Source organism: Coloeus monedula (genome assembly GCF_965178545.1).
Source record: "Coloeus monedula genome assembly, chromosome: 10".
Classification (NCBI taxonomy): Eukaryota; Metazoa; Chordata; class Aves; order Passeriformes; family Corvidae; genus Coloeus; species Coloeus monedula.
The window spans coordinates 22,590,849-22,618,682 of record NC_138790.1 but is presented as its reverse complement, the minus strand read 5'-3'; the positions used below and the strand labels follow the sequence as shown (position 1 = coordinate 22,618,682).

The following is a 27,834-nucleotide window of genomic DNA, read 5'->3' as shown; positions in this document are numbered from 1 at the left end:
AACCCTGCTGTGGAGTTAAGCAGGACTGATCCCCCACCAGCCCAGAGCACTGGGGTTATCTTACTCCCCCTCCCAAAAGAAGACAAAAAACCCCCACAAACACATTACCATCAAAGACAGGCTTCACATTAGCCTTTTGACTTGTTAGAGCTCACACATCAGATTAAATGCATAGAACCACCCCCAACAATGAGCATCAGCAAGAGCCCCTTGCCACAGTGTTAAAGCCCCATGGAAGAGAAGCCAGCTAGGCTTTCCTGCTGCAGGTGGACCATTCTCCAACCCATGTAGCTCAGTGTCTCTGCTATGGCACAAGGGGTTTGTCCTGTTGTGTCTCTGCTCTGGATGGAGCTCAACAAAAGCAAAATCAATAAGGACACGAAGAGGGGAGATGACAGATCCCATACTGCATTTTTGACGCTTCTGTCCTCAGCCATGGAGGTACAACGTTGAAATAATTGCCAGGAGTGAAGATATTTGTTAATTCCTCTTCTCTCCCACAGCTTGCCAGGCAAAGCAGTGTTTATAAGGCCAGGTTCTTTTCATAAATCCTCACACAAATCCCACTGAGGTCAGCTGGGGTGCTACACAAGCCTCCCAGACCACCGGTGGAGACCACATCTCCCATTCCAAATCCAGGTCCCCACATTCAGTAATTTACCTATTCCACCCCAATCTCTCCTGGCTTAACATCCCTGACTTTACAGGCACAGTTCCCTTTAAGTTGCTCCTGGCTCAGAGACGCAGACATGGGAGAAGGGCCACCCTGGGCTAAAACACACATACACGCACATGACTTAACACCCTGATCCTCCAGGATAAACTATGAGCCTGTAAATCACCACACTTCCAGAAAACAATAGCCACCTCTTGTTTAAATAAAACTGCACCTGCTACATTAACATACCACCGAACAATCGCTTTGTTTTTCACCAGGCATCCAGGCTGAAGCCACGCTGCTTCCTGACCCATATACTCAAAGGGTATTCTTAGAAGGGGAGAGGGGTTTCGCAGAGCGCACCAGTTTAGCAGTGATCACCTTCCTTCCTTCTTTTGTACTGGGGATACGTGCTTTTGTTTAGCTTTCAACAGGTTTATTTCCATCATGGCTCTTCCAAGACCTTGCAGCCCTTCTTTGGCAAACGTTGCCTCTTTTTGTTTCCTGTCTTGGACTATTGCAAGCTCTGAAGTGCCATTTGGGCCATTTCGAGTAATTTTTCAGGAGATTCTTATCCCATCCAAAGAGTTTGGGCCAAGCAGGTGCCAGCTGAAAACCTCTTTGCCAAATGTTGAAACATTGCGAAATTGTTTTGCTCTCCCCCCAGCAGGTTAATTATGATGCTTGTTTCAAGTTTATTTATCTGTACTCTGTGATTTCTTATTGATTGTGCTGGAACGCTCTTCTAGTGAAGTTATTTTGATCAAAAAATGTGCTCAGTCGTGATTGAAAAATAGGCTGTTGGAGAGGCTGGGTCATGGATGCAGGGAGCAATAAGAGTTTTGTAGAAGTAGGCAGTGGATACAAGAGCCAGCTTCTCCATTTCACAAAGAAACACAGTGTCTCCCGGGAGGAGCACGGATGGGGCATTGCTAAGCCAAAAGAACGTTTTATTCCTGAATCTGAGCCCAAAGCAAACCCAAATCCAGCCTGGCCAGTACATTTCTGCTTAGATGTGCATCTCAAAACAAGCACCCTGCCTGCACTCCCGTGTCCACCCACGGCCAGGAGCGCTTCCTCACGACCAGCTTTCCAGGAACGCGGTGCCCACTCCTCCTCGCATCCTCTTCCTGGACGCCTGCCCCACGCCACGCTTCCTGCTCGTCCCACACTGCTCTCGGCCGGATCCAGCACCTCCCAGTTCACGCAATCATTTCCACTCTCAGCTGCCTGAAGCCAGAGAACTTTGTGGGAGCTGTGCTCCATAGCCCCAGTCAACAGTAACATCAAAGTTCCAGCCATTTAAAACTACAGCTGAACTTATAAAACACCATCTGGATTCAGACCATCCTACACAATCGTAAGAATATCGGTCCTGCTCCTGCAGGCATTACTAGTAGGTTACTCCTCTTCCTTTTATTCAAATTACAGCACTGCAGCCTGAGCATCGAGTGGCTTTTAGTGAAGCAGCTCAGAATTGAAGAGAATCTTATCAAACTGCATTTCAAGGCACTGCTTGGAGTTTCAGGTGAATCCTGGAAGCCAGGTTGCAAAGACAGTCTTCAGTGAACTGACTGAGCACCATGGGAACTGGAATTTCCTCTCACACAAACCAGCAAACACACAAGCCCACACCAGCACCTACCACGACTCTTTCATAACAACACATCTCTGCATGCCTCATCTACAAAGTGCCCAACCAGTCCACTCTCATTATTGTTCCTTTCCAATCCATACAGTAAATTACTTTTAAAAAGCTTCCATATGCAAGGCATGACATTTCTCAAAGTCCCATATAGTGGAAGAAATTACCCTGAAAGCCAGGATAACCTCCTGGTCCCTCTATCAACAAGATGTGTAGCCCTATACCAGGAAAATAGATGCCAGCTCTCCTGAAAATCTGCCTTGACCAGCACTTGCTCTGCTGCACCCTCCCCTGTGATGGATCCCAGTGGACATCTCTGGCCAAAGCCTCAGCCAAACCCCCCAGCAGCACCATGTGATTTCACTGCCTCCAGGCCAGAGAGCCCAAACCGGGATGCAAAGTCCTGCTGTGCCTCATACCAGGTGCAGCACCAAGATGGCCAGTGGGAATCACCAGTGCCTGCAGAGTTTCACCTCTGTGAGTCTCGCCAGCGCTGAGTCTCAGCAGTGACCGCAGCCACCCGTACACGAGTTGTCACTGTGCCAAAAGAAAGGCCACCCGTGGGACAGCCAGGTGCTGGGAAGCCTCTGCAGCCCAGCAGCAGCTTGGGGTCAGGAGGAACCAGTACATCTTACAATGAAGGGAAACTGAGCCAAGCTCTGGACCAGTCCCTTCGTGACACAGGGGCATTTGAATTATGGGTCAAGAACAAAGCGCCCTGTTAATAACAGTTTGTTTCGTGCGGTGAAAAATGTGCAATATTGGGTTCACAAGCTGAATTTCAAACTGCCTGGCCATTTTCCCTTCAATTTTCCAAATTTATTGAAGTATGAGAGCTTGGCTCTCTTTATAGTGTTCAAATGACTGACACGTCACTCAGTCATGGAGACTCACATCCCCCTTCTCTGCCATGTCTGAGGGCAGAATCAACTCTTGCATGAGCACACACTGCCCAAGTTCAACATCTACCTGTGCATCCACAGGACAGTTAATTCCTACTGAGCCCTCAGTTATCGGTCTCTTTTTATTTTGCTGTGCTGGGGGCTTCTCTCCTACCTTGCTCCTTCCAAAAGCCAGCCAGTCAGTTCTATCAACAACCCTCCCAAACACAGTGATTAGCCCTGCAGGCATCTCTGGAATACAGATGGCAGAGAAGCCACCATTGCCGACATCTCCCAAACGCACAAGGGTCAGAGGCACACTCTCATGTAGGAGATGAGAGAGATACCTTCATCCTCATGGCAGATGGTTGGCTGCTAGCTGTGGATACATCCAACACCTGCCAAGCTGAGGGACCAGCTTGTGTCCCAAGGTGGTAAAGAAAAAAAAATAACTGGGGAGGGAGAGCAGGGGTTGTCATTCAGCCTTGGAGCAAAGCCTAGAAGAAGCATCACTTGCGTCTTTGGCCCCCACACCCTTCCCCTGCTCTAGTCACTAGAGAGTACTTCTTCCCTTCCCTTTTATCAGTCAGGCTCACAGATTGAATGTTATCAATTGACAGCTTTAAAGCTAAGGAATTGTATAAATTAAATACAGTCCGCAGCAAATATACTGAGGAGCTAGAATTTATATACACACTAGATATGGGAGCTCTTAGTTATTACCCACTTAAGGCTATGGCACTGATGAATGGTAAGGCCACCCCATCCCTGAAGGCACTTTTCATTACCCACAGTACAGGAATATTGAGAGAGTGTGTGTATGTATCCAGCATGACTGCTCATTTCCATAGTTCTCCATCAGGTTTGCATTCAGTTTATAAAATAAAAAATTACTCCAGGGACACATTTCACTCATTCCAGAACCCTTCCTCTCTCTCTCTCTCTCTCCCAGCCCATATCCTGGCTGCCTCCCTCCTTCTCCTAGACCCGATACTGTAACAATGCCTTTAAATCTGATGGTGCTTATTAAATGAAACTACTTAATTACTATCAGTATATAATGTTGTGTACTTCAGCCTCAACCGAGGCGTCTGATCCCATTCTGCTCCTGACCTTTAATGGCCATCAAATCAAAGTAATTTTGGTCAGCTCAGTACAGCTCTGACACATGCCCAGGTCAGGAAGATGAAGGGACACTAATCTACCATGTTACCCTGCCCATTGTTTAATACCTTTTTCAATAGACTCTAATAACTGGAGAAATGCCAGTTTTCTGTCTAGTTTGGGTTAAAACCTCTTTCGCTGAAAATAAATAATTATGGAACATTCTGAATAGCCCAGGGTTTACATAATTGGTGCCTCTTAGACAGAGCAATATACTTGCCTTTGAAGTTTGCAAGGAGAGGAATTTAGGAATTCAAATCAGCGGCAGCGCTCCTGAGTGCGCTGTGCTCTCCATCTTGGAGGGACCAGCGCCAAAGCAGGCTTAATTAAGGGAAGTGAAAACCACTTTCGATTCACCAAGGTAACACAACAAGTGCATTGCTTCCTCTGAATTGTGGGGAAAATAGCAGGAATGCTTCCACTCAACGACAGCTATTCTGCAGGCTGGGACTCGAGTCCTTTGGAGGGGAGGGGGGAAAAAAAGAAACCTATCATAAAATAACCAGTACCCCATGCATAAAGACAACAGGAGTGTTTAGGTTCAAGCATTACTATTTATACATATTGTTTCCCTAGTGCTAAACAAAACAGGTTTTCCCATGCCAAAGCAAGGGATGCTGCCAGGAGAACTAGACACCCTGTCTGGATCGGACAAATAGCTTGACCTATTGACAGGGCAGCTGGATGCAGCAATATTTTATAGTTTGCTAATGCACTTGCTCTAGGCCACTCCCAAAGCAACCCACGCTCCAGAAAAAAAAAAAAAAAAAAAACTAACAATCTAACTGCAGCATGAAAACGTCACATCAAGGCAGATACCAGCGACTTTCTGGCAAACCAGCCCTGGCTGCATCAAATGCAATAGCAGGAAACTGGGGAAGCATTTAAGGATTGCCAGGTTTCAAACCAGCCCTGCCTTTGCATTGGTGAAAGAGGGAGACTACAAATCATATCTGCCCAGCTTTTGAAAACGCCAGTCACGGAAGCTGAGCAGAAAACACAGAAGGATGTTTTTGTTAATTACCTGTTTCTCCGCTGCCCATTCTTTACCTGAAGCCATTAGTCATGTAACAGAGCGGGCAGGTAACAAAAACCCAGCGACGGAGATTTATAGGGCATCTCTCAACCCCAGGGTCCCACAGCAGCTTACAGGGTTGGGATTACATCATGCCAGAGCTCTTCAAAGGCTGAGGGGCCAAAACCGCCCTTGGTGAAGCCTCCACCACCCCGCAGGTGCCGCTCCAGGTCAAAAAGAGCTTCGCAGAGCCACAGGGACAGACTCCGTCCCTCCCAGCCCCGGACCAAGGGGAGCAGAAGCAGGATGTGGCAGGCTCTGTACAGCTCAGCCTCTGCACTGTCCATGCGAGGGAAACAGGGAGGAATGCCATCAGCTCCGGGGGAGTTGTACGGGTGTAACTTAGAGCAGGGTTTGTAATCAATCCTCACCCAGACACTCACTTGAGAAGGAATTCAGGGTTTGGCTGTACGTACACCAGAATCACTTCACAACCACTGAATACATTTGTGATGTAATTGAATCCCTCAGTGATTTTTCTTAAAGACAAACCTTATCCATTTAGGGTTGATTCTGCATCATTAAAGTAAAAGGGAGTTTTGCCACTTACTTCAGTGACAGTGGGGCTGAGGAGGGATCGGGGCAGAGCAGATCACTCCACACAGTGTATCAGCTGCATCTCTGGCTGTCAACTTCTCCAAGAGTCAGGAAAGGAGTATTTTTCCATTTTTTTGGAGGAAAGTTTACTCTTAGAGGGCACAAACATGAAACTTGACCAGGAGTGTGTGGCCATACTTTACCCTCATCCAGGCTGAAGTAAATCCCGAGGGAAGCTGCTGAAATCAGCAGGGAACCAGTCTCAGCCGGGGCAGTGGTCAGCTGGACACGGAGGGGTTTTAGCACTGCCATTATGTGCTTCCCCCACACTGGCTTTGCAAGAAAATAGTATCCTCTCTCCAGACACACAAAGCCGAAGTGCAAAATATCCTTTTGATTCAAAAGTAAGCACACAAAAGCATTTTTCCTCTTGAACTGCCATGCAAACCTTTTCCCTTCTTCCCGCCAGCCGTTCTCTGCGTCTGATCCCACATCTGTTTGCCCTGAGTGGAAAACACTGGTGAGTTTAAATGGCATGAGTCAACTTCCATAACCAAGAAGGGCACAGCCTAGACCACCAAATCACAGCTTATGAGTCTTTCCTAGCATATTCTGAGATAAAAGATCTCAGTTTTATTCAAACAGAGCCAAACCCTGCTGATACCTAATTTTGCTTCTATTACCTCATTAATAACCTGCAGACATTTGCAGCTTACACTTCTTTATGTCTGCATTGTGGTTGTCATACCAAGGCACGAGGGCTATTTCTTGTTGTATTTGTTTTGGGTTTAATTCCCAGTTCTAGTCTACGCCTCTGCCACCTTTGCAGAGCTGGGCTCAATTAACCCTTTTGTGTTCTCTTTGCAATGAGCTGCAGCAGTCGACAAGCTATACATAATCTTTTAACAGTATTAATGTATTCATGTGAAAATATTCATTGACAGCTTTATGTAGCGTGGCAATCACTAAAAGTGGGATTTAAAGTACAAAAGTGGCATTTAGTAGTTGAGTGTAAGGGCATGTTCACGTGTCAGTTAATTGCAAACATGTTTAAAATGTGTATTTTCAGCTAAAAACAAACCTATATGTTTAACAAATACTTTTTATATTGGTCAGACTGGCAAAACCAAAAACAAGTTAAAGCAATTTGACCGCATCAGGTAAACTCTTTAAAAAAGGGTTTTAAATGAGGGATAAAACTGTTTACAAGTTTTTAACTGTAAAATATTTCTTTTCTTCTTGTATCTTGCCAATATCAATAAAGAAACAACATGTATAAATATATATAAACAGACACTTGGCATAAGAACACAATTCATGAAATATGAGTAATAGAGCAGGAAAATTCAAAGTATATTTCTTTTTTTACTGTACTGAATGGACAGGTTACTGTAAAGAATACATTATGTGCAGATGGATGAAAATATAAAGTGCATGCAGGATATGTAGGATGTGAACAGGGTGTTCATTTCCAGGTAGAAATGCAAACATTTTGGTTCATTTCAGATCTCACTTATACTGCACTTCTTGGTGTCATTTCATTGACTCCCATGTATTTGGACTTGAGTCCAGCAAAGCACTTAAACACATGCTTAGCTTTAAGCGCACAATAGTCCCCTTGAAGTCAAATTAAGCACATATTTACGTGCTTTGCTGGATCAGGGCCATACTACAGATTTACACAGATGTAAGTGAGCTCAGATGAGCTCAAGCCACAATGTTTGTGTCCAGATTCAAATCCAATTGGCAAATGCTTTCAAAAGCCGGAGGTATTTGGATTAGGGGTTTTGGTCCAAGCCAATCTGTAACTTTAGTACCTGAACCCGCATTTCTTGTGCGCCCAAGACTCCCACCGGCATTAGTGGGAGCTTTGGAGGCACAAGAAGTACAAGAGCAAGACCTCTGGGACTAAAGAGCCAATTTACTTAAACCCAAATTATAACATTTTTTAACCTTTAGATTAAACCAAACTCCCACCAGAGTTCAGCCCTTGCTCCATTACATTTCTCACCCAGAATCTGGATTTTTTGTTTATCGTATTACTATTGCTTTTGGCCAGCATTCACTTTATTATATAACATTAACCTAGGAAAAACTAATGGGCACCATCAAATAGCTGTTAACATAAAGCACTTACAAACAAGTGCCATTAGTGGACCAGCAGACAGCACAGGAACTCATTTATGTTACGTCTGTTAACGCTGGATAAACACGGATTTACAATTTTTAAATGGCAAAAGATGCCTCAGTCTGGTTGGAAATCAACTGACAGGTTTCTCAGAGACTTCACAGGTCCAGCAATCAGGTGCCACACACTGAACCCCCAGTTGGGGTACACCAGCCAAGAGGTGCTGGAGCACACGCCGACACGCATTTTCACCCACATGCACCCGCCTGCCTCCAACATCACCAGATTTTTCACCTGGGGCATCAGACAAGCAAGGCCCTTTCTATATGGAAAAAGAAAAATCTTCAAAGCATCAGGAACAGAGGTTATCACCTCCCACTCTGCACGGATCAACAGGTTCCTGCTTCTGGTATTGCTCAGAGCAGAGGTGGCTGCTGGCTTTGGGAAGCTTGTGGTTCCCATAAATGTGGGAAACACTAGCAAAAACATGGGAAATCCCCCCAGCCCAGCACTGAGGGCAGCACAAGAAGCTGGAGAGCCCTTTCAGCAAATCCCACCCTCTCCAGAGAATGCTCCTCATCAGCAACAGCCTCCAACATCCACCTCACCCTTGCTGTGGTCAGCAAAGCCTCTGTGGGACAGCTCTGCTGGTTTTATCAGATGCTCTTATAGGATTAGCACACCTTTTCTTGCTTATTAACCAAAACCAGAGCGAAGTGGTGCTATTCAATCACCTCCATTGCTGCAAATACAACAGGCAAAGCTCTCACAGCACACTGTGAATGTTCAGGAGAAAGGCAGGCCCTGAGCACCCTTAAAACCATCTCCACTCTCACACACAACTGACCAGAGCAGCAGGGAACTAAAGAAACTCACCGGATTCTGCTGCTGCCTAATGGTCATCTGAACCTGCAGCCAGAAATTAATTAATTTTTCCCTTTTCTATAAATATTTCTATACATCAAGGAAAGTACAAAGAACATGGCAGAACCACAGGGCTGGAAGGAGACACAGCAGAAGTGCACTAAAGGCTGCAACACAAAGTGAAACTAGATGTGGCATCCAACATCTATTCCCATAACATTTTAGCTGTGGATGGGGAGACTGTGCTGGGAACAGAGTGCTTTGTCGTTCCCCCGAGCTAATCTCCAACATGATCTGAAATCACACAGGGGAGGAAAAAAAACCTCTTCCTCCTATTGCTTTGGGATTTTGTAACCAACACTGGGAAGGAAAAAAAAAAAAAAAAATCAGTGCCAGTAGACACAATACTAAACAAGCGCAAACTTTGCAGGAAAAAAAAAAAAAGAAGAAAAGTAGGTATTTCTCAAGGAAACATCAAACCATTTCTTGTAGCCTCTGCCCAAAATACAGGAGAAATAACATTTGGTTGGCACCAGGTCTAGGGTGACACCTTGAGACTCCTGTTATAGCATGTACTTACACCCAGGAGATGGAAACACCCTCGATTTTTGAACGCAAGCAGCAAAAAAAGCAGCAGCACACTTTGCCAAAGGCCAAAATCACCCCCTGGCCCAAAGCCACCACTGAATGAGCAGTACCTGAGATCATGACTCCACACACAGCTTCACCTGGAGCAGGGTGAAAAACACATTCCATGGTGTCCTACAGGACAAACAGCAAAATATTTGAAAGAGAGAAACCTGCCTTCTGTCCAGCACAGAGTCAACTTTCCTGCTCCTTAATTAACTTGCTAACAAGTGTAAAATAGAGAGCCCAATTTTACCTGACACAGCTGAGCAGGTCCCTGCACAGCTGCATGGAGATGAAGCTCAGGAGATGCAGAATCACCCTCAAAACCTTTCTTTTCTCTTTGTACTGAGTGACCTTCACTCCTGTATCTCCCACCAGCCTCATGTCTCATCCCCTCTCAGGCCATCAGACACAGTGAACACACCTGTGAGCTTCTGAAAATCTGAGAATCCTGATGCAATCACAGAATGAAATCAGCTGGACAGCCTGGGTACTTGAAAGGCTGTAGAGGACAACATCGGCAGGGCACAGTCCCAGTTCGTTAGTATATAATTACAAAAGCAGATGTCCTGCTCTTCTATATTGCTTTTTGCTTTTTTTTTTCTTGCAGAAAATTGTACCTTAGCTAACTGCCTTTCTTCACTCAAACATTCAGGAAGCCAGTAATGATATAACTCTAGTCTAAAATTTACTTTTCCTCAGGTGGTGTTGCACATCTCAACAGAGTTTTTTAAAGATATTATATATTTTTTTAATAATCACCAAGATCAGCGTAGCTCTAATACTGGAGAAATATCCTAAAAACTGATATAGCACCGAGGGCTACAAAACACAAGAGTGACTGATGTGTAGTCCTGATAATTCTGTATATCAGGAATTGGAATGAGATGGATAGATAACATAATATTGTTATATAGCCACAAAAACAAGCCCATAAAGATATTCCCAGAAATTAAAGCCCAGGCTGTCTCACCATGATTCTTTGCTGTGAAATAAATGATACCTCTGGAAGAATGCAAACCCCAAGGACACACTGGAGTACAAAAAGGAGAGAAAAATCCTTATTTTAGAGAACTGAAACTATTTTCCACTTCTAAGTGTTAGAGACTAAATACCTTGACAGAGTGAAGATTGCCCTGTATCTGCTCTCTCCGCCTCTGGATGGATCCCAGGAGGAACAGCCAGCACTGAGTCCATCCCCTGCCAAAGCAGGCTCTACTGTCACACCAGTTTTACACCAGTTTAGCTCCTGTGCTCTGGGTCTGCTTCTTCAACATTCTAAGAGGAAAAACCCCCTCGAGCCAGTGCTGTCTGTGGGGCTCCTGCAGCTGACAGAAGCTACAGGCTGGGGAAAAGGTCTGTCTGCTCCCGCTTCTCTGATGGTCTAGGAAAAGGTATCTTGGAGAAGAAAGGGATAAGAAGCTCCAAGAACAAGAGAATTTGGCTGAAAACCCCACCAGTAAAACATACTTTCTCCTGCTAGCCTCCTGCAGAATATGTCTTCAAGCTATTGGCAGATTTGGACACACATAAAATATCTTTTGCTAAGACGTTTTCACGTTAAGTTGATCCAGATAATTTCTGAAATTAAGTACCTTCTTCCAACTTAATGTGTATCAGCCATGTACTTCTATTAACTCAGTCCAGTGTCAAAACCCGCAGTAGAGGTTAATATTTGGACATAGCTGTTTTTCTAGCTATTCATATCACTTTTATTTCCTTTCCTTTTTTGTTCTTTCCTTAACCTCTTTTTTACTGCTGTTAAATTCCTTGCTTTCATTTTTGCAGGAGTTCAGCCTTCCAGCCCACTCTCCGATGCTGTTAGACATCAGCTCAGGCTCAGACTTATTACTTCTGATATGTCACTCCTCAGGCAGGGAGCCTAAAGCAACACTGCTCCCTCCAGCCCTCGCAGGCTTCAGCTGGATCCTCACCGACCCACAGAGCACAGCTATTTCTGCAGCAGGAGCACAGAGGGAATATGTGGACCTGAAGAGTAAGCCCAGCACCTTAATTTACACTGAGCCTCTGGAACAGGAGACTGAGCTGGAGGTCAAGATGCACTGAGGTGATTTAGCCATGTTAGATGGCTGAGATCATGTATAAATGTATTTTTATATATTTATATATAACTGGTATAGCACTGGGGAAGGAAAGGAAAGCAGGAGAACAGCATATTCAGGGCCTATTTAGTATTTGAAAAGCACCAATCATCTCTTAAAACAGATGTCCTGAATTATTCCTGTGCAGAAAGGTGCCAGCAGAGCTGATTTGTTTGCCTCCTTCTGCTTGGAGGTCTGACAGCAATCCATCAGACACGTCCCATCCCCCAGACCTCTTCCCCCCACCATCCCTGCCTACTGTCTGGTCACTTCCACCTTATTTCCAGTTCTGCCTTTGCTGCTGACAGTGGGAGACAGCCCTTCTTTCTAGGAAGGTTGGCAGGATGAGTTTGATGGTTACTGGCTGCTGTAAAGTGGGTAAAAAGACATCAGATGTTTTCTTTTTCTCTCCACTCTGTGGCACCAGGAAGTGCAGCATATGAAAAGGAAATACAGTCATTGGAATTAATATTCCTTTTTTCCCCTCTAGTTTCTTCACCTTTTTTCATTTCCCATGGTGGTCACTGCATTCTCTTGTCTCATTCATGCTACATAAATAGTACTGAGCCCTGATGAGGTCTAAATTCTGTTCAAAACCCCAGAAAGGGCTTTTAAGGTTATATCTGAGTCCTCAGACCAGTTAGAACTGGAAGAAGAAATGTCTGTGATTTAGTGTCTAACAAACAAACCACCAAGGTCAAGATGGCATCTTCTCCCATATTGATGACCACTTCCCTCAAGATTTGGAGCTGTTGCATGTATGAGCAGTACTCCCTTCAATGCCCAGCCATGTTTAATTTCTCCTCTAAAATGACTTCCCAAAGAGAAGTGGGTGTGAATTATTACATTGTAAAAAAAGGTTTTTAAAAGATGAGCCATGCCAAGTGTGAAACAGTTATTGTGTGAGGAGCAAACATAGTGGAGGTTTGTCTTGTGAATTCTGGACCTAGGTTTGCACACAGCCAAAAGGCTGAGGGACAAGTGATTTTAATAGCCTGGTTTAGAAAATGAGCCTGGAGATTGTGGTGATCACCTCACCTGTAAAAACCAGGTCTCTTAAATATATTTCAAACCAGAAATGCTTCACTCTCCAAAAACAAATGTATGTTGTTCATCCCTGGACCTGGGTCAAACTATTCCTGTTTCTTTCAAGGATTATCCCTTCCAAGGACTACCCAGCCATGCTGGCCTCAACCTTCAGCTTTCCACAGCAGAGCTGAGTGCTGTTGCCCTGTCCTGCCCAGTGGTCTGATCCAGAAGCCAATCCAGGTCTGATTGATTTTGGGAATCTGGAGTGTATGGTACTGCTTCCCATGGCAGACCCAAACACTGTAGGACCTTGGCTCCTAACATTTCTCCCTATTTACAAAACGTTATATCTAAAACCATTACGCTGGTAACAAAATTGCAATCAGAAGCCCGGAAATTGCTAAATAAAGCCCATTTTACTGCTTAACTTCAAGGAAAACCATAAAATTATCAGTCCTCTCTTTCCTCGATATATTTTCCTCGCAGTTTGCGATGCTCCGTGGGGTATTTTGCTATGTGAACTCCGTGATGGTTTGGCTCCAAATTATCCGAACATAAAACTGAGCTTATGGAGCCTCACTCAGAGGTTGTGTGGACCCTTTTTATTGGCAGGGACTTAAAAAGAACCTTAATAAACCTTATAGGCTTGAGGGACTTCTTGGTTGCTGGCTCTTGCCAGCCACACTGCTCAGGTCCCTCTCACAGCGCCCGCGTGGAGAGCGGGCTGGAACCACAATCCAGGGATTTTATAGGGCTGGATTACCCGTCGGCGTTGCCTTCTTCCTTCCCTGAGAATCTCAGAGCTGTTTTCTTTGAAAGCAAGCAGGTGATGCTGCAAGGATACTCATTGCTTAATGCAGCTTGGTCACCCAAGAAGGTGGACACGGCCAAAAATAATAGGGTCGGCTAAAACAGAGCCAGGGGGGCCAATTGCTTGTAGGGGGAAAGGGCTGATGTGATTAAAGCTGAAGCACGTTCACCCATGTGCAAGCCATGGAGTCCTGACTCCGTGGATTTTCCTTAAACATCCATTTCTCCTCAGGATTTTATTACTGCCTCCAATGATGCTGTAATTGCACGTGTAGGGCAGCAGGCCCCAAGTTTAATCTGCATTTCTCAGGGCCCAAGCTCTGTGCTGGCTGCCCGTGTTTGCACAGAGCTCAGCAAAACAGGCATCCAGTCCTGGCTGCATTCTGTGGTTGCTGTTTTAATTCAAGTCATAATAAATAATAATGGCAGGTTGGAAATAAATCTTCTGTGTTTGGTCCATGACTGATCCTTCAGCTTGGTGCTTGGTAGAAGCCCCAGCTGGGAAGGTGTGCTGCATCCCATCCTGGTTCTGACTCTGTACCACCCCTTCTGGCTCAGTCTCAGCTCAGTTTTCATTCAGGGCATTGGTACAATACAGATAATTTCACTTTTTCACTCATTCTGAGGCTGGTCACTGATATTAAAGATACTGCACTGATATTAAGACACTGATATTAAGACACTGCACAGGTTTTTTCACTCAGATCTCTCTGATCTGCATCATCTGGGTGACCTAGTGCATAATTTCTTCATTTCTCAGTTACCTTGGCTTTACTGGGAAGCACAAACTCCTGGACAGTAATTATTCAGGCAGAGCACAGCTGCTTAATAGCATTTTCACAGGCAGCCAGTGACTACTGAAATCCTGCTTTCTATATGAACTGAAAGAATCAGGACAAATATCTCATGGTGTTTATATTTTACAATTAAGAAGTCTTCATTTTTGCTGTAAATCATCATTATCATGGCACAGAAACAATGAAACAGCAAAAGTATAAAGCAGTGCAGTTAGCTCAGATACAGCTGATATCTCTTTGCTGTTCAGTGTTGTATATTCTTAGACCAGTGCTCCATGCCAGTCCCTGTAGCCAAAAATACATCAAGAGACTAAAAAAAGTAAAAGAGACATCACTTCAAAATTATTTCAAACAACATATTTCCTTTTTTTTCCTTTATACAGAGCCACAAAGAGAAAGGGAAAGATTAAAACTCACCAAAAGCATTGCTTAATTCCTCACCAAGGTGCAAGTAAATAAAACGTGCCACGGTAAGTTCAAATCACAAAGTTTTCAAGAGGGGAAGGTTAATCATTTCTGTCAAATGTTGGAAATGTTAAATGGTTTTTAAATCAAAAATATAGGCACCATCAGTGACTCAAGCTGTGCTCTAGACATGTTTGGGGTGATTTTTTTCCAGCAGTCAGTGCTTGTCTCTCACATACCTTCGGTTTGTCTGAGATGAAATCGGGAGGCAATAAATGGAGCACTTACTGGAGGCACCAGGTACTTTCAGCAGCAGAGCTATTTGTTCAGAAAGTACAAATTCAGGCTGTCTGGAGAACCACAGTCCTTGGAATGGAGAACCAGGGGTGCTGGACCCCTCCCACATGCCCCAAGTGCCCACCGCAGCCCTCAGAGGTCCTCAGCCCATGGCAGAGATGGGGCACAGTGGGAAACGGGGATTCAGAGTCACCACAGTCCCCCCATCAGCAGCGTTCATATTTCATCCTAATGGCTGAAATGACTCTTAAATGAGGCCAGATTATAGGGCCAACCTAATTCACTTAGACTGATGTAAATCCAGGTATCTGTTACAGCATCACATGTTGGGGCTCACCGCAGAGCAAAAGCTGCTGATAACCCCCCGCCCCCAAGGATGAAGGGAAGCAGATTCCTCCCAGGCAGACCCAGTCCAAGGCCCGTTGAAGTCGGTACAAGCTCCTTCAGCTCCAGTGGGTTTGGGATAAGGCCCGCAGTGAGCTCTGAGCCAGCTCTGCTGCCAAAACGCAAAATCCTTTTCCATTGGCTTTGCCAGTTTGGTGTTAATACATGTGTGAAGGAGCTTGGGGCAGGGGGGGAAGTTTTTGAGGGTTTGTTTTTTTTAAGCTGAGGAATGATTTCACCCCTGCCAGCATGTGGACTTTATGCAAAAGAACAGGAGAGGAGGCGGGAGATCTTTTTCCTGAAGCCGTCAGCTCCGTGCTGCAGCATCCCAGCAGAGGGTGGGTATGTCCTTCACGGGGACCCCTGGGTCCCTAAGACTGGGTTAGTCCCCTCTCTCTGCTGCAGAAGGGTAGATCTGGAGTCATGGGTGGGCATCAGTACAGAACCCTGCTCACCACACCCAGATGAAACAAAAGGAGGCCTGATAAAACATGGGATGTGGGAAAAAAATATCCCTCGGACACAGGTGAGCCTCCCATCCCAGCATAACAGGACCTGCTGCAAGCTGGTATCATTTCTGTCCCATTTTCCCTAATAAACAACACTGCCTGGAGCCATCCTCCAGCTTTCTCTGCCACTCAGCTCTTTCCTCACTGCCTAGTTTTGCATTTCACATGTCCCACACATGATGCTGTTGCCCCTTTGACTTTCCAGGGGAAGGGCTCTGCCTTCCTGTGGCTTTCAGAGCAAGTAGCCCGGCTGGTCTCGGAATTAGACTGGGGCTTTTCCAGACTGTCTCAGTATAAACAGTTGCAGTAGGGCACATGTTATATGGTAAGATCATCCGAAACCAAACATTTTCCCACTGCACACAATAAACATCCATAATAAATTACATTATACAAAATATATTTATGGCTAATTTTTTAATTTAAACCACCTGGGAAATTTTTGTTAGGCTGGTTGATATGAAGGTCTCAGTATTCTGGTAATCTAATGATATCTAATAGACAAAATAGTATGATGTTACAGCAGTCTCAAAGCTTTCATTTTCTGTATCCCTCTCAGAGATCAAACTGGCAGAACTCATATTTTTTGAAATTTTATACATAATTGGTGATGCAATTGCCAAAAATAACCTATTCATAGAAGTCTTGCTCTTCTGGTTTCTAACTTACTGTAATCACGGAACAGAGCAGCACACTGCTTTGCAATGGAATATGGGTTTGGGTCAGGGAGCAAGGGCTACGATTGTGTGGCAGTTTCCATTCTGAGGATTATTTTACAGGCAATTTAAATTTAGTTTGGAGTTAAAACAGGGCTAAATGTACTGCACCCATTCAGACATATAAGCAATTCTTCAGAAAAGAAAAAAAAGCTGTAACTTTGGTATATTTCTTTTCTGAACCAAAATTTTGCTCCAGTGTAAGATTTTCTAAACAAAAGCTATTGGTGTCAAAGGAGACAAGAGTGCTTCTGTTGCATAAATTAAGCCCAGAACTGTAATCCTTCCACCATAAAACTCTCATGCTCATCACAGATCAGTCAAGATTTCCAAAAAGACTCGAGATCATCACAGATCTCTGTCTAGTCAATACAAATCCCAGCTCAATCCGTGCTGTGGATCTGCAACGAGCGCTTGCGGCTTGGTAGTTGCTGGACTCATTTTAAAGTGCAGCCCATAGCTTTAGCTACTTCCTTGCCTCCTGTTGTTCCTGGGACTTGGAGGCCATGTGGTACATTTCAGCCTTAACTCTGAATTTCCTTTATTCTGAGATCAAACTCTGACATTCCCTCAAGGTAGTGGGGGTTATGTCGTTGCGTATATCCCAGTTTAAAAGATAATGCTTCACTGAAACAGACCACAGCATTAAACCCTGAAATAAAACGAATTGTATTTCACTTCCCGACTCTTATGGCTGGATTAACTTACATTTCTTTCTCTTTGTTACATATTTAGCACCAAATACAATATTCATTGCAGGCTAGCTTCCCTCCTCCCACACGTATCCGTGCCTGCCCTTTCTTCCAGCAGCACTGGAGAAGGCAATGCCTCGGCATAGCCTTGAAATGCAAACAAAAGGGAGGGAACATAAAGTGAATGAGTGATCAGGCAGGGCTCCTTATACTCTGAGAATTTTGATTTTTTTATTTAAAATGGCAATGCAAAGGGGCAGAGTCCTGGGGACAACAACATCCACTTCTCCTTAGCTTCTCCATCCCGTTCCCTACCTGGCTCTTTCTCTACCAGTAAACACCTCCCTCCAGCAGCTCCTGAAGCAAAGGGGTCCTGGAGGTGCTTCCTGATGCTTACTGGTCTATATCATGATCTATACTGGTCTTGTCTGGCTGTTAAGAACTGCAGCAGTAACCTGTTGCACAGAAACACAGCAGGAACCCACTGGAAATCCATCACAGAGCAGTGATCAAAACACTGACCTCAGACCCCACTCTCAGAATCCAAACCTCATCTCCTACACCCTATTCCTCCTTCCCAACTTTGAAAAACCCACCATTGCCTTTGCCCTCAGACCCAGGGACAGGGCACTCTTTAGGGCACCTGTGATCCAGGTAAGCAGGGCTGAGGATGGAAAACACTTCGAGCCAGACATTGGTTCTGTGTGGTCAGAGCTGAACCTGGGTTTTTTAATGGCCATTTCATTTTTAAGTGCATTCTGTGATCCTAGCCTTGAGCTTATGCCTCCATATGAAACTGCACTGCTTTAACTGGGTGCATAGATTATAAAACCAGGAAGAGTGGTCTGGTCTGCTCCCCCTGTATAACACAGGCTACAGGAATTCCCTAAATTAATTCCTGTTTGGATTAGTTCATATCTTTTTAGAAAAACAGCCAACCTTAATTAAGACAAAGGAATTCCACTGATGGTAAAACCCACCCAGCTCTCAGTAAATAGTTTTACTGGTTAAATACCTTCACTACTTATAATATGAACTGCATTTCTAATCTGCATTTGTCCAGTTCTACCTCTGTCTACTGAATAACATGACACTTGCATCTGCTAGTTTGAAAATCATGTGGGATTAAACCTCTTTCTGCTCTTCATAAGCATAACTAAACTGAAATGATGTAAAACTGATTGTATTAAATTACAGCAAAAGAACACCGACTTGCTCCAAAAATGACAGCAAACCTAGTTAAATTTTAAATAAACAAATATTATGAATTCTTAGTTGGAAACCTAAGTGTCTGAACAAGCCCTTCCAAAGTACATATGTTTAAAAAGTGGTTTACTGCAAAGCAAGGCAATTCTGTGGACAAGGTTTCATTAGCTGAGATTTATAAAACTCCATCTGCTTCCCCACTGCCCTTTCCTCATCTGCCCTGGTCTGGAGCAACCACCAACAATTTCTTTCTTCCACCACATACCTGTCCTGGCAGAAAATTCATCCCACTTTCTTCTTCAGAGAAGAAAGAAGAGAGCTTTATCAGGGAGCTGTGCTCCCCAGGACAGGCAGAAATACCTTCTCTGTCCAGCCACCTTTACTTCCATGGGAAGGCAATAAAGATTTTACAATGGATACTCCCTCCACGGAAGCACACAATTAGTGCACTTGGGAAGCATCCCAGGGAACAACACCCAGGCTGCTGCACATCAACACTGTGTTCCCTACATGCATCCAGAATGTTTCAGAGCCTTTGTGGGTGTACAGATATTGGTGTCAGGACTAGAAGCACCCCAGGAGCCTGTGCATAGCACAATTCTCTCTAAACTACACACTGTACATATATTAATCACAATTAAAAGTATCAAATGGATTTACCTGCACACGCAGACACAGGTATTATACACATAGATAAATATATCTCCACAGCATAACCTGAAAAGTATGTTCTGAACACACATGTATGCACATATCTCCACGAGCACAGCCACATCCACACTTAAATAAGTAGGTGAATAGGTGAATATGAACACTAATAGCCATTTATGGCAAACAACAATGAAAGCTGTCCCTGGAGCCCGCCTAGGGTTCGGCAGCCAAAATGATTGAGTATGTACAGGGCACTGCTGCAGCAATGGCACTCACTTGGGCCTCCTTTTAGAAATGATTAATATTTAACTGACTTGGTGAACCTGGCTTTGGTTTTAATTATGATTAGATAACAGGGTGCACAGAGCTGTCCCACTAAGGACGTCGTGGGATGTCCGAGCAGCTGTCAATCGTGCTTTGTGAGAAGACAGACAGAAAGTGAGAAGGGGAGAGAGGGAGAGATAGGAGACAGTGAAAAACAAAAAAAACCCCCAAAAGTACTCAGCTCTGTTTGTGTTTGTTTGGAAAGAAAAGGGGGAAAAGCAGCCCGAGAGGCCGGTGTAATAAGACGCTGTAGTTTTCATGAAAGAGGTGAAATAATTTTAAACACAGACACACAATGAGTTTATTTATTTAGAAAGTTGTTAAATAGAGTCTGGGAATTCAAATATTCAATGTTGACATTGTACAGAGCTGGCGGGGAGCCAGCTCCAGCTCTCCAGAGGGACCCAATGGCCACGGCGCCCAGGCCCTCGCCCCTCCCAGCCCACTAACTAGGTAAAAGCCATTAGTTATACCCACAAGCAATATCTGAATCCGAGTCAAATAATGTTGCCTCAGCCAGCCAACTTCAAAGGCGTGTAAGTGTGTTTGGCTTTTTAGTGCTGGAACTGCAGCAATATGTCACACTTTTGAAAGAGTTTTGTAAACAGTTCCTTCCCTTTTGTAGAAACATTTCTTAAGTTTCTTGTACCCCATGTAAACAGCGTTAATTAACAAGGGTTACATTTTTCATTTACAAGCAGGGCTGTATTAATAACGAGCTCGCCTTTCCGACCGTCCTTTTCCTTTGTGTCCTTTCTCTGCCCGGCACCGCGGCCGGCCCGGTGTGGCCGGGGAGCAGCCAGGAGGCACCGCAGAGCTCAGCCCTGGGCTCAGCCCCGGGCTGCATCGCCTACCACGGCACCACATAGCTGCTCCCGAATCCAGGGGTGGCTGTTGGCCCTGAGTAAGAGAGAAGGATAGAAAGTGGGGAGAGGGAGGAAAGGGGAAGAGGGGAAAAAAAGGAGGAGGAAAAAGAGAAAAAAGAGAAAAAAGAGAAAGAGAAGAGAAGAGAAGAGAAGAGAAGAGAAGAGAAGAGAAGAGAAGAGAAGAGAAGAGAAGAGAAGAGAAGAGAAGAGAAGAGAAGAGAAGAGAAGAGAAAAGAAAAGAAAAGAAAAGAAAAGAAAAGAAAAGAAAAGAAAAGAAAAGAAAAGAAAAGAAAAGAAAAGAAAAGAAAAGAAAAGAAAAGAAAAGAAAAGAAAAGAAAAGAAAAGAAAAGAAAAGAGAAAAAAGAAAAAAGTAAGAGAGAGAAGAAGCGGAGAGAGTGAAGGAAGGGCAGAAAGAGGGAGCGAAAGCCACACGCGCGCTCTCCGCCCCGAAAAGGGTTAATGAAGCGCCTGGTGAAAATGTGCCCGGCATATAATGGGATTGTCTGGCCCGTCCCCGCAGCCCCCCGTGCCCGCGCCCGCCGCGCAGGAGCTGCCCGGGGACAGCGCCGCGCCGGGGATGCCGCCGGGCCGGGCCGGGCCGGGCGCTGCCGAACCGAGCCCGGTGCCGGGGCGGTGCCGGCCGGCGGCAGCAGCGGCGGCGGGGCCGGGCCGGGCCGGGCGGGGCGGGGTGCGAGGGACCGAGGGACAGAGGAACAAGGGACCGAGGGACCGAGGGACCGCCGGCCTCCCGCGCTGCCGCCCCCGCGCCGGGCCCGGGGCATCGGCACCCGGTGCCCGCGGCGATGCAGGGGCCCGGAGGAGAAGGCGATGGTAAAGCGATGGCAAATAAACAGACTCGCCGAGAGGGCCGGCAGGCGGGCCACGGCAAACATCTCCCTGCTCGAAAACAAATTCCCGGACAGTCTTAAACAGGCAAATAAACTTGCCGGCTCTGTTTTTCAATCAAGCCTTTTAAGTACTAGACTGAGGCAAATTACAGGCGCAGGAAAACCTGCTGAAACTTAGGAAAGTGCTATTTTACTATCTCAGATGGTTAGAGGGATCTGGATCTACCTTGACTGCACTAAATTGCCTGTAAAAAAGTGGTGATAAAGTGTAAAAGTAACAAGTGCCTCCTTATTCACGTGTGTTCCCCTAATCTGATCACCTTCTGTCTCTTTATGAGGCTACTGGGTGGCTGGGGCTACCCCGGGCCGGCTGCAGGGCTGCGGCGGCCCGTGCTGGGGCGGGGGTTATTCGGGGATACGGTTTCACCAGGCGGGCACAAACCCACCCGAGTGGAAAAGCAGCTGCCCCGGGGGTCGGGGCCTGTCCTGGCGTCTTGCGGAGCCGGGATGCCCGCGCAGGTGCAGCGCGGCTGAGGGCGGCCGGGCCCGCACCCCCTGGGCCCGCACCCCGCACCGCTCCCCGCACCCCGATCCTCACCGCCCCGCTCCCGAAAGCGTGGCGGGCAGACCGACTCCAGCGTGTGTTTTCCCTTATTTTTACAGCTGGACATTTAAAAAATTCACTGGCTATTCCCCGCGTGGCTCTTTTTGTTTCTTCTGAATTATTTTTCTATTTTTTTTTAAGGGGGGGCAAAGGCTCAAAATTATTTTTTAGCAATTTTACACTGAGGTCAAGAAAATACCCTTCAGGTATTCTCCCTTAATTAGGAGGGAAAAGCTTGCCTGGGTATTGGCGACAGTTACGAAATCGGGGCGATTTTTTGTTTCACGCTTAAAGCAGTAAAAGTGAAATAATACAAGAAGTGCGCTTTAACCCGATCTGTACCTTTTTCCACGTAAAAGGGTGAAGGCTACAAAATATTTTCTATTCCTAACTCAGACAGAAAGAACTGAAAAGCTAAAACCCTTTTTTCTGGAACGATTAAATTAAAGGGGTCGCCTCCAACCCTCCTTCCACTTGCCATGAAACTGAGACGCTCTTCGGGGGGGAAAGAAGCAGTTTTTCGGAACACAAAAAAGAAATAAATCCCGGCTTTTTAAATATGATTTCCTTTATGAGTCGATTGTAACCGAAGGATTATTTAATGCAACACATCTGTCTAGGAGGGGAAAGTGCTGCTGCTGCTGCTGCTGCTGCTGCTGCTGCTGCTGCGAAAGCCAAGACGCGCAAAGTTTGCAGTCGATCGGATCTCGCCCGCGGAGCTGGAGCCGGAGCAGGAGCAGCAGCAGGAGCCCTGCATCGCTGCGCAGCGAGTAAAGCAAGGGAGAGGCGAGGAAACCTGACGGATTTTGTCGGGGATGGGAGATTTCTTTTCCCATAATTAGCTCCAAAGCAGGGATGGCAACCTTGAGATTTAACAATATATTTGTTTTTAAATTGAGGGCGCTGGATTATCCACTTTAAGATCACCTAATCAAACACAGGTTGCTGCTGTTATTCAGGTTCACAGAAAAGCTGATGATGATCCAGAGACATCTTTCACTTCCCCTTTTCCCCGCTTTTCTATTTTTTCCCCCTTCACAAATAAAGAGTAAATATGCATCTGGTTTTTACGTCACGCAACTTATGCAACATTTCATCTGACTTTTTTTCCCCTGCCCATTTTTTTTTTCACTCGGGAATGTGAGCTGCCATCGCCATGGATATCAAATGAAACTTGCCCAGATGTGTCAGAGAAAATAAAGACATCAGTTGCTTTAAAAATAGGACGCGAAAGCTGGCGAAGTTTTGTTGTTGAATCCCTCTTCTTAGACAAAAAAATTAACAATAATAAAAAAAAGAGCCCCAACACTGCAGCAGTTAAAAGCAGAGATCCCTATCATAAAGGAGAAACAGATGGGGTGAGCGTAAGACAAATAATTAAGCAAGTCGGGCTTTGCGTGTGGACGGCCGAGCCCTCGCCTCGCGGAACACAGACCTTCGGGCGGCCAAACTGTATAAAAAAGTGCTGGAAAATCGCCTGAAATTACAACATTTACATCAACTTTTAGCGGGTGACTCCAGCGGGCTGGGAAGCGCTCCTCGCTGCCCGGCGGCCCCGCTGTCCCCCGCCGAACCGCGCGGGGCATCCCGGCCACGCGGGGCTTCTCCACGGCCCCGCCCGCCCCGCGCTGCCCCGCACGCCCCACGCTCGGTCCGGTTCGGCGCTGGGAGCCGCTTTTTGGCACAAGCCCGCGGGCGAGCGGGGCAGGGCCCGGGGGATCCCCGGTAGCTCCGCACCGGCTACCTGCGCCCGGGGCTCGCCGCCTCCCCCGCGGAGCCGCCGCTGCACCTCCGCGCACCCGCTCTCGCCGCCCCCCCCGCGGCCCCCGGCCCTGCGACAGCCCACAGCGCCCACTATAGGGCCCGGAGCCTCTCGCACCCCCCCTTCCCCGACCCCCCCCACTCCAGCCCCCGGCGGCGGCAGCAACTTCCAGCGCTCTCCACTGAACTTTTCCTCAACTCCTTCCCCACCTCCCGCCGGCCGCCCGCAGCCCCCGGCCCGGCTCCCGCCGCCGCACCCCCCGCCCCGGTCCCCGCCGCCGCCCTCCGAGCCGGGCCGGGCCGGGCCGAGCTGAGCCGGGCCGGGCGGCTAGGAGGGGATGCTGCAGGTTGCCTGCGAGCTCCGCGCCGCACCAGACATGTCTATGCAACATGGCAGAGAGGGAGGGTGAAAAGCCAAGAGAAAGGGGTATTGCACCTACTTGCGGCCAGCTTCCTCGCCCTGCCCTTGGATCGCATGCTGCCAGTCCCGCGGCCGATGCTGGCGTGGGCTTGGGGTGGGGGGGGGCTCTTTTTTTTTTTTTCCTCCCGGAGCTTTTCCTCCTTTTTCGCTCCCCTTCTCCCTCTCTCCTCTCCCTCTCCCGCACACACACTCTCCCTTTCTCTCAATCCCGGCTCGCTATCTCTCCAGCATTGTCAGTTTGGACACCTTCGCACATGCGCACGGGCGGCTCCCCCCCGCTCTTCAACATTTCAGCGCCGCCAAAAAAAAGTTTGCAGCGATCCATCACCGCCGGTGGGGACCCTGACAGCCGGCACCGGGGCCGGGACGGGCCGGGACGAGGCGCGCAGCCGCCGCCGGGCTGTGCCACCGCGGCCGCGGGGCAGCCGCTCCACTGCCTGCGCCCCCGGGAGGGGTTACAGCGGGGGAGACCTGCGCTCCCGCGGGGCGAGGGCTGGGGGGGAGAAGGGACACCTTTCTTTTTCTGCCTTTTGTTTTGGGGTTTTTTTTTTAAATACTGTTCTGGAGTCTTTGCAACGTTTAAATAGTTTATTCTCACCCGGCAGCAATTACCGTAGATCTTTCCGCATATATAGGCAGAGAGATATAATTTGATTACATGTTTTATTATGTATGCGTACCATGAAATCGTACACTTTCCCGGCGCGCACACTTTTTCGCCACCTTGAACTCGGCTCAGCCACCACCAGTTGGGCAGAAAAAAAGCGTTTTAAAAACAGTAACACCGACCGCTCTAATCTGTTTTAATTACAGGGTTTGCCAATCAAAGAGGGAGCGCGCAGAAATTGGGAACTCCTTTAGGGGATGGCTGTGTCCGAGGTATGAATCAATCCAAACTACGTATAGATTTTCCCCTGGTACAACCTCCTTGCATTAAACAGTTTTGTTCAATACCTTCCATGCGCTATTTATGTTCCCATTAATATCTGTTGCAAATCCTGCCAGACACCATAAAAGAAAATTACAATCTTTCAGACTCGGGGCTGCGCCAGTACATACACGCTGCTCAACTTTTTGTTTTAATAAAATCCTCACCATCGCCCCTTCCCCCTTCAATCCCACCCCTCACCCCCCGGCTGCCGGTGCTCCGGATCGGGACCGCCCGTGGAACTCCCCCCGCCCCCGCCCGGCCCGGCCCCCCCGCCCGGACCCTCCGCACCCCACCGGTGACAACCCCGCGCGTGGGGCGGGGGCACCGCGGATCCCAAGCTGCTGCCCCAAACGCCCGGCAGACGGGCTCAAGCACTTGAACCCGCTCTGTGGAGCCGTCCTTGATGCCAATCGTTCTTTTTAATCTGTAACTTGGATTTTTTTTTTTTTTTTTTTTTTTAGGGACACGCAGCTGCTCTCTGCCCACTCCATATCCCCCCCAGCAGCCGGGCAGGGGCGCGCCTAACGCCCCCCGAGTGGGAGGGGCAGGAGGGCAGGGAGCTGTGCGGGGCTCGGCCTCCCCTGACCCCCTGCCCCCCTCGGGTTGCCCTGTCCTGGCTGTCCCGGCAGGAGCTGGGCCACTCTGTCCAGGCGGAGGCAGGGCCGGGACAGTCGGGGAGCGGCCACAGGCTGCGCAGGGGACGCACGGGGCCGGGCCGGGGGCCGGGGCTGCTCTGAGGGTCCTGGCACTGCCCGACCCCCGACCTCGCTCGCAAACAGCGCCTTTCCTTGTGGGGCTGCACCGAGGTGTCCCCAGATCACCCCACACACCCCCCTCGACCTGCGGCGCCGGGTCATTTGGGAGAAATGAACACGCCCGTGAACTTTTTACAAAACTCCCGCCGCCTCCCGCGACCCCGGGTTCAGCGGAGACCCCGGCAAAGCCGCCCGGGCAGAGATGCGCGTCCTTCCCCGTGCCCGGGGACCCGCTGGCATCCGGACGGCCGAGCCCCGTGCGGGGCCGGGAGCACAGATGCGGGTTTCCCGGGCGGGCAGCCCTGACCCCGGCCGTCCCCGCCTGTCACCGCCACCTGCCCGCCGTCCCAGCGGCCCCGGGAGCCCGGCAGGTGCCGCGCCGCCGGCCCGGGGCTCCGGCCGCCGTCCCGGGCCGCCCCCGGCCGCCCCCCGCCCCCCGCCCGGCGGCCCCGGCATCGCCCGCCCGGCCCCGCCAGGTTCGCCCCCTTCCCCGAAAGGTGCCGGGCAGCCCCCCGGGAATTCCGTTTCGTTCGTGCGGGAAACTCCTCCGCGCCGGCAGCCTCCGCTCCCTCCCGGGTGGGAAGCGACTGGCGGCGAGGATGCGGGGTCGCTTTCAGCAGATCCACGGGCAGAAACAGAGATTTAAATTTGGGGATATGTTTTTCCGGATGGAGGGGTGGAATTAAATCTATTTCTAATACAGGCTGGGAGACCAAAGGCACCCCCTCATACACAGGTTTCAGTGCATTCCCCGTAACAGGAAATTTTCTCTTCCTTACATTATAACTGAACAAGCCCTGCAGTCTACTTGGAGAAAAGTTGGAATTCTTTATCGAGGTATTTGTTGTGCTATTGTCTTTGTGCAGTGAACTTTACATCGTGTTATTCAATCTCGATCTATATTCTCCTAGCTACCAGTAAGATTAATTTAATCATTGTAATGCAATTATTAATACTGTTTACCCAACGCTTGATTTCAGGTTTGCTGTTAAGAAATTAAGCTTCTTGCTGGGTGACCGAAAAGCTATGCAGGGATTTCCAGCCCACGTCGAAATAAAACAGTCCTCTTTATTTAGTCTCAGAACTCCAGCTTTCAGCCACGGGCTCAATTAGCCAAAATGGAAACAATTTTCATTCATTGCAATAACTCACTGTTCTGCTGATCACTTTCAAAATATACACTTTATTATTATATGCTGACCTCGGTGCCGCGAAGTGGCAAGGCTAGAAAGAGGCAGAGGGATCTCTCCAGCCCCCTTGGGCTGTAATTATTAGAAATTAATTGGGTTCAGGACCCTGGGTAGCATGGGTAAATTAATAGCTTGTCTGGTTGTTTAAATCCGAATTCTCAGTCCACAGGAGAGCAGGGGAGGGAGGCTCTGCCTCCCCGAACCCGCCCCGGGAGAGCGCGGCAGGGCTGGGGCAGCGCGGAGCCGCCGGCTGATTTCCCTCCTTCTTTTCACCAACGCATTGTTTTCGAGGAGCTATTTAGGGGTTAAAATCAAAAATAAAGATCCTGTATACTTGGAGCTGTCGTGCGGGAGTAAAAGTGAAAAGGGAGCCTTAGGCAAAAGGAAATTACTGCAAGCCCGCGTGACCTTTCCGAGAGGTAATCAATCAAGTGATCAACAGGGATATTTATCATTGCTAGATGGGGCTACTTTACAAATGCACAGGAGGGGGGGCGGGGGGATACACACACACACACAAAAGTTTGGATAAACCCGATAAGTCTGAAGACAAATACGTAGACTTTAATCACTGGGAAGATTGCACATTTTCTCTTCTGAGTTCTCAGAAGGAAAGGAAAGGAGAAAGCCACTGCAAAGTTTCCCAGCAGAAAATGCCTCCTGTACTAGGTGGTCACATGGAAGCTGTCCACTTTGCTCTGCACTCCTGGGAAAGGCTGGGAACGACACATGTGATTAAAAAAAAAAAGAAAAAAAAAAAAGGCACCAAATACAAGGGAAAATAATAGCGAGAGATTGAGGCTTTGATAACTGGGTTCGGTGTTTGTTTTTATGTAATGTGTTTTTATTTGCTGGCTTGAAATCCGGAGCTGTAGAGCTCAGCTCTGCCTGCCTCTAGTCCCCGAAACAGTTAACTCCGAAAACAAAACAAAAAAAACCCACCCCATGCCCCCT

General features: G+C 47.6%; 1 protein-coding gene across 2 annotated transcripts in view; it reads right to left on the bottom strand.

The window, feature by feature from the left end:
* MECOM (MDS1 and EVI1 complex locus) overlaps positions 1–24,251 on the bottom strand; it is a 327,541-nt gene extending 303,290 nt beyond the window's left edge. For both annotated transcript variants that reach the window (XM_082287795.1, XM_082287796.1), the window contains exon 1: positions 24,024–24,251. In XM_082287795.1, the coding sequence (XP_082143921.1) occupies positions 24,024–24,060 (37 nt within the window). In that variant the 5' untranslated portion in view covers positions 24,061–24,251. The remainder of the gene's footprint in view (positions 1–24,023) is intronic.
* Positions 24,252–27,834: the final 3,583 nt, after the last annotated feature.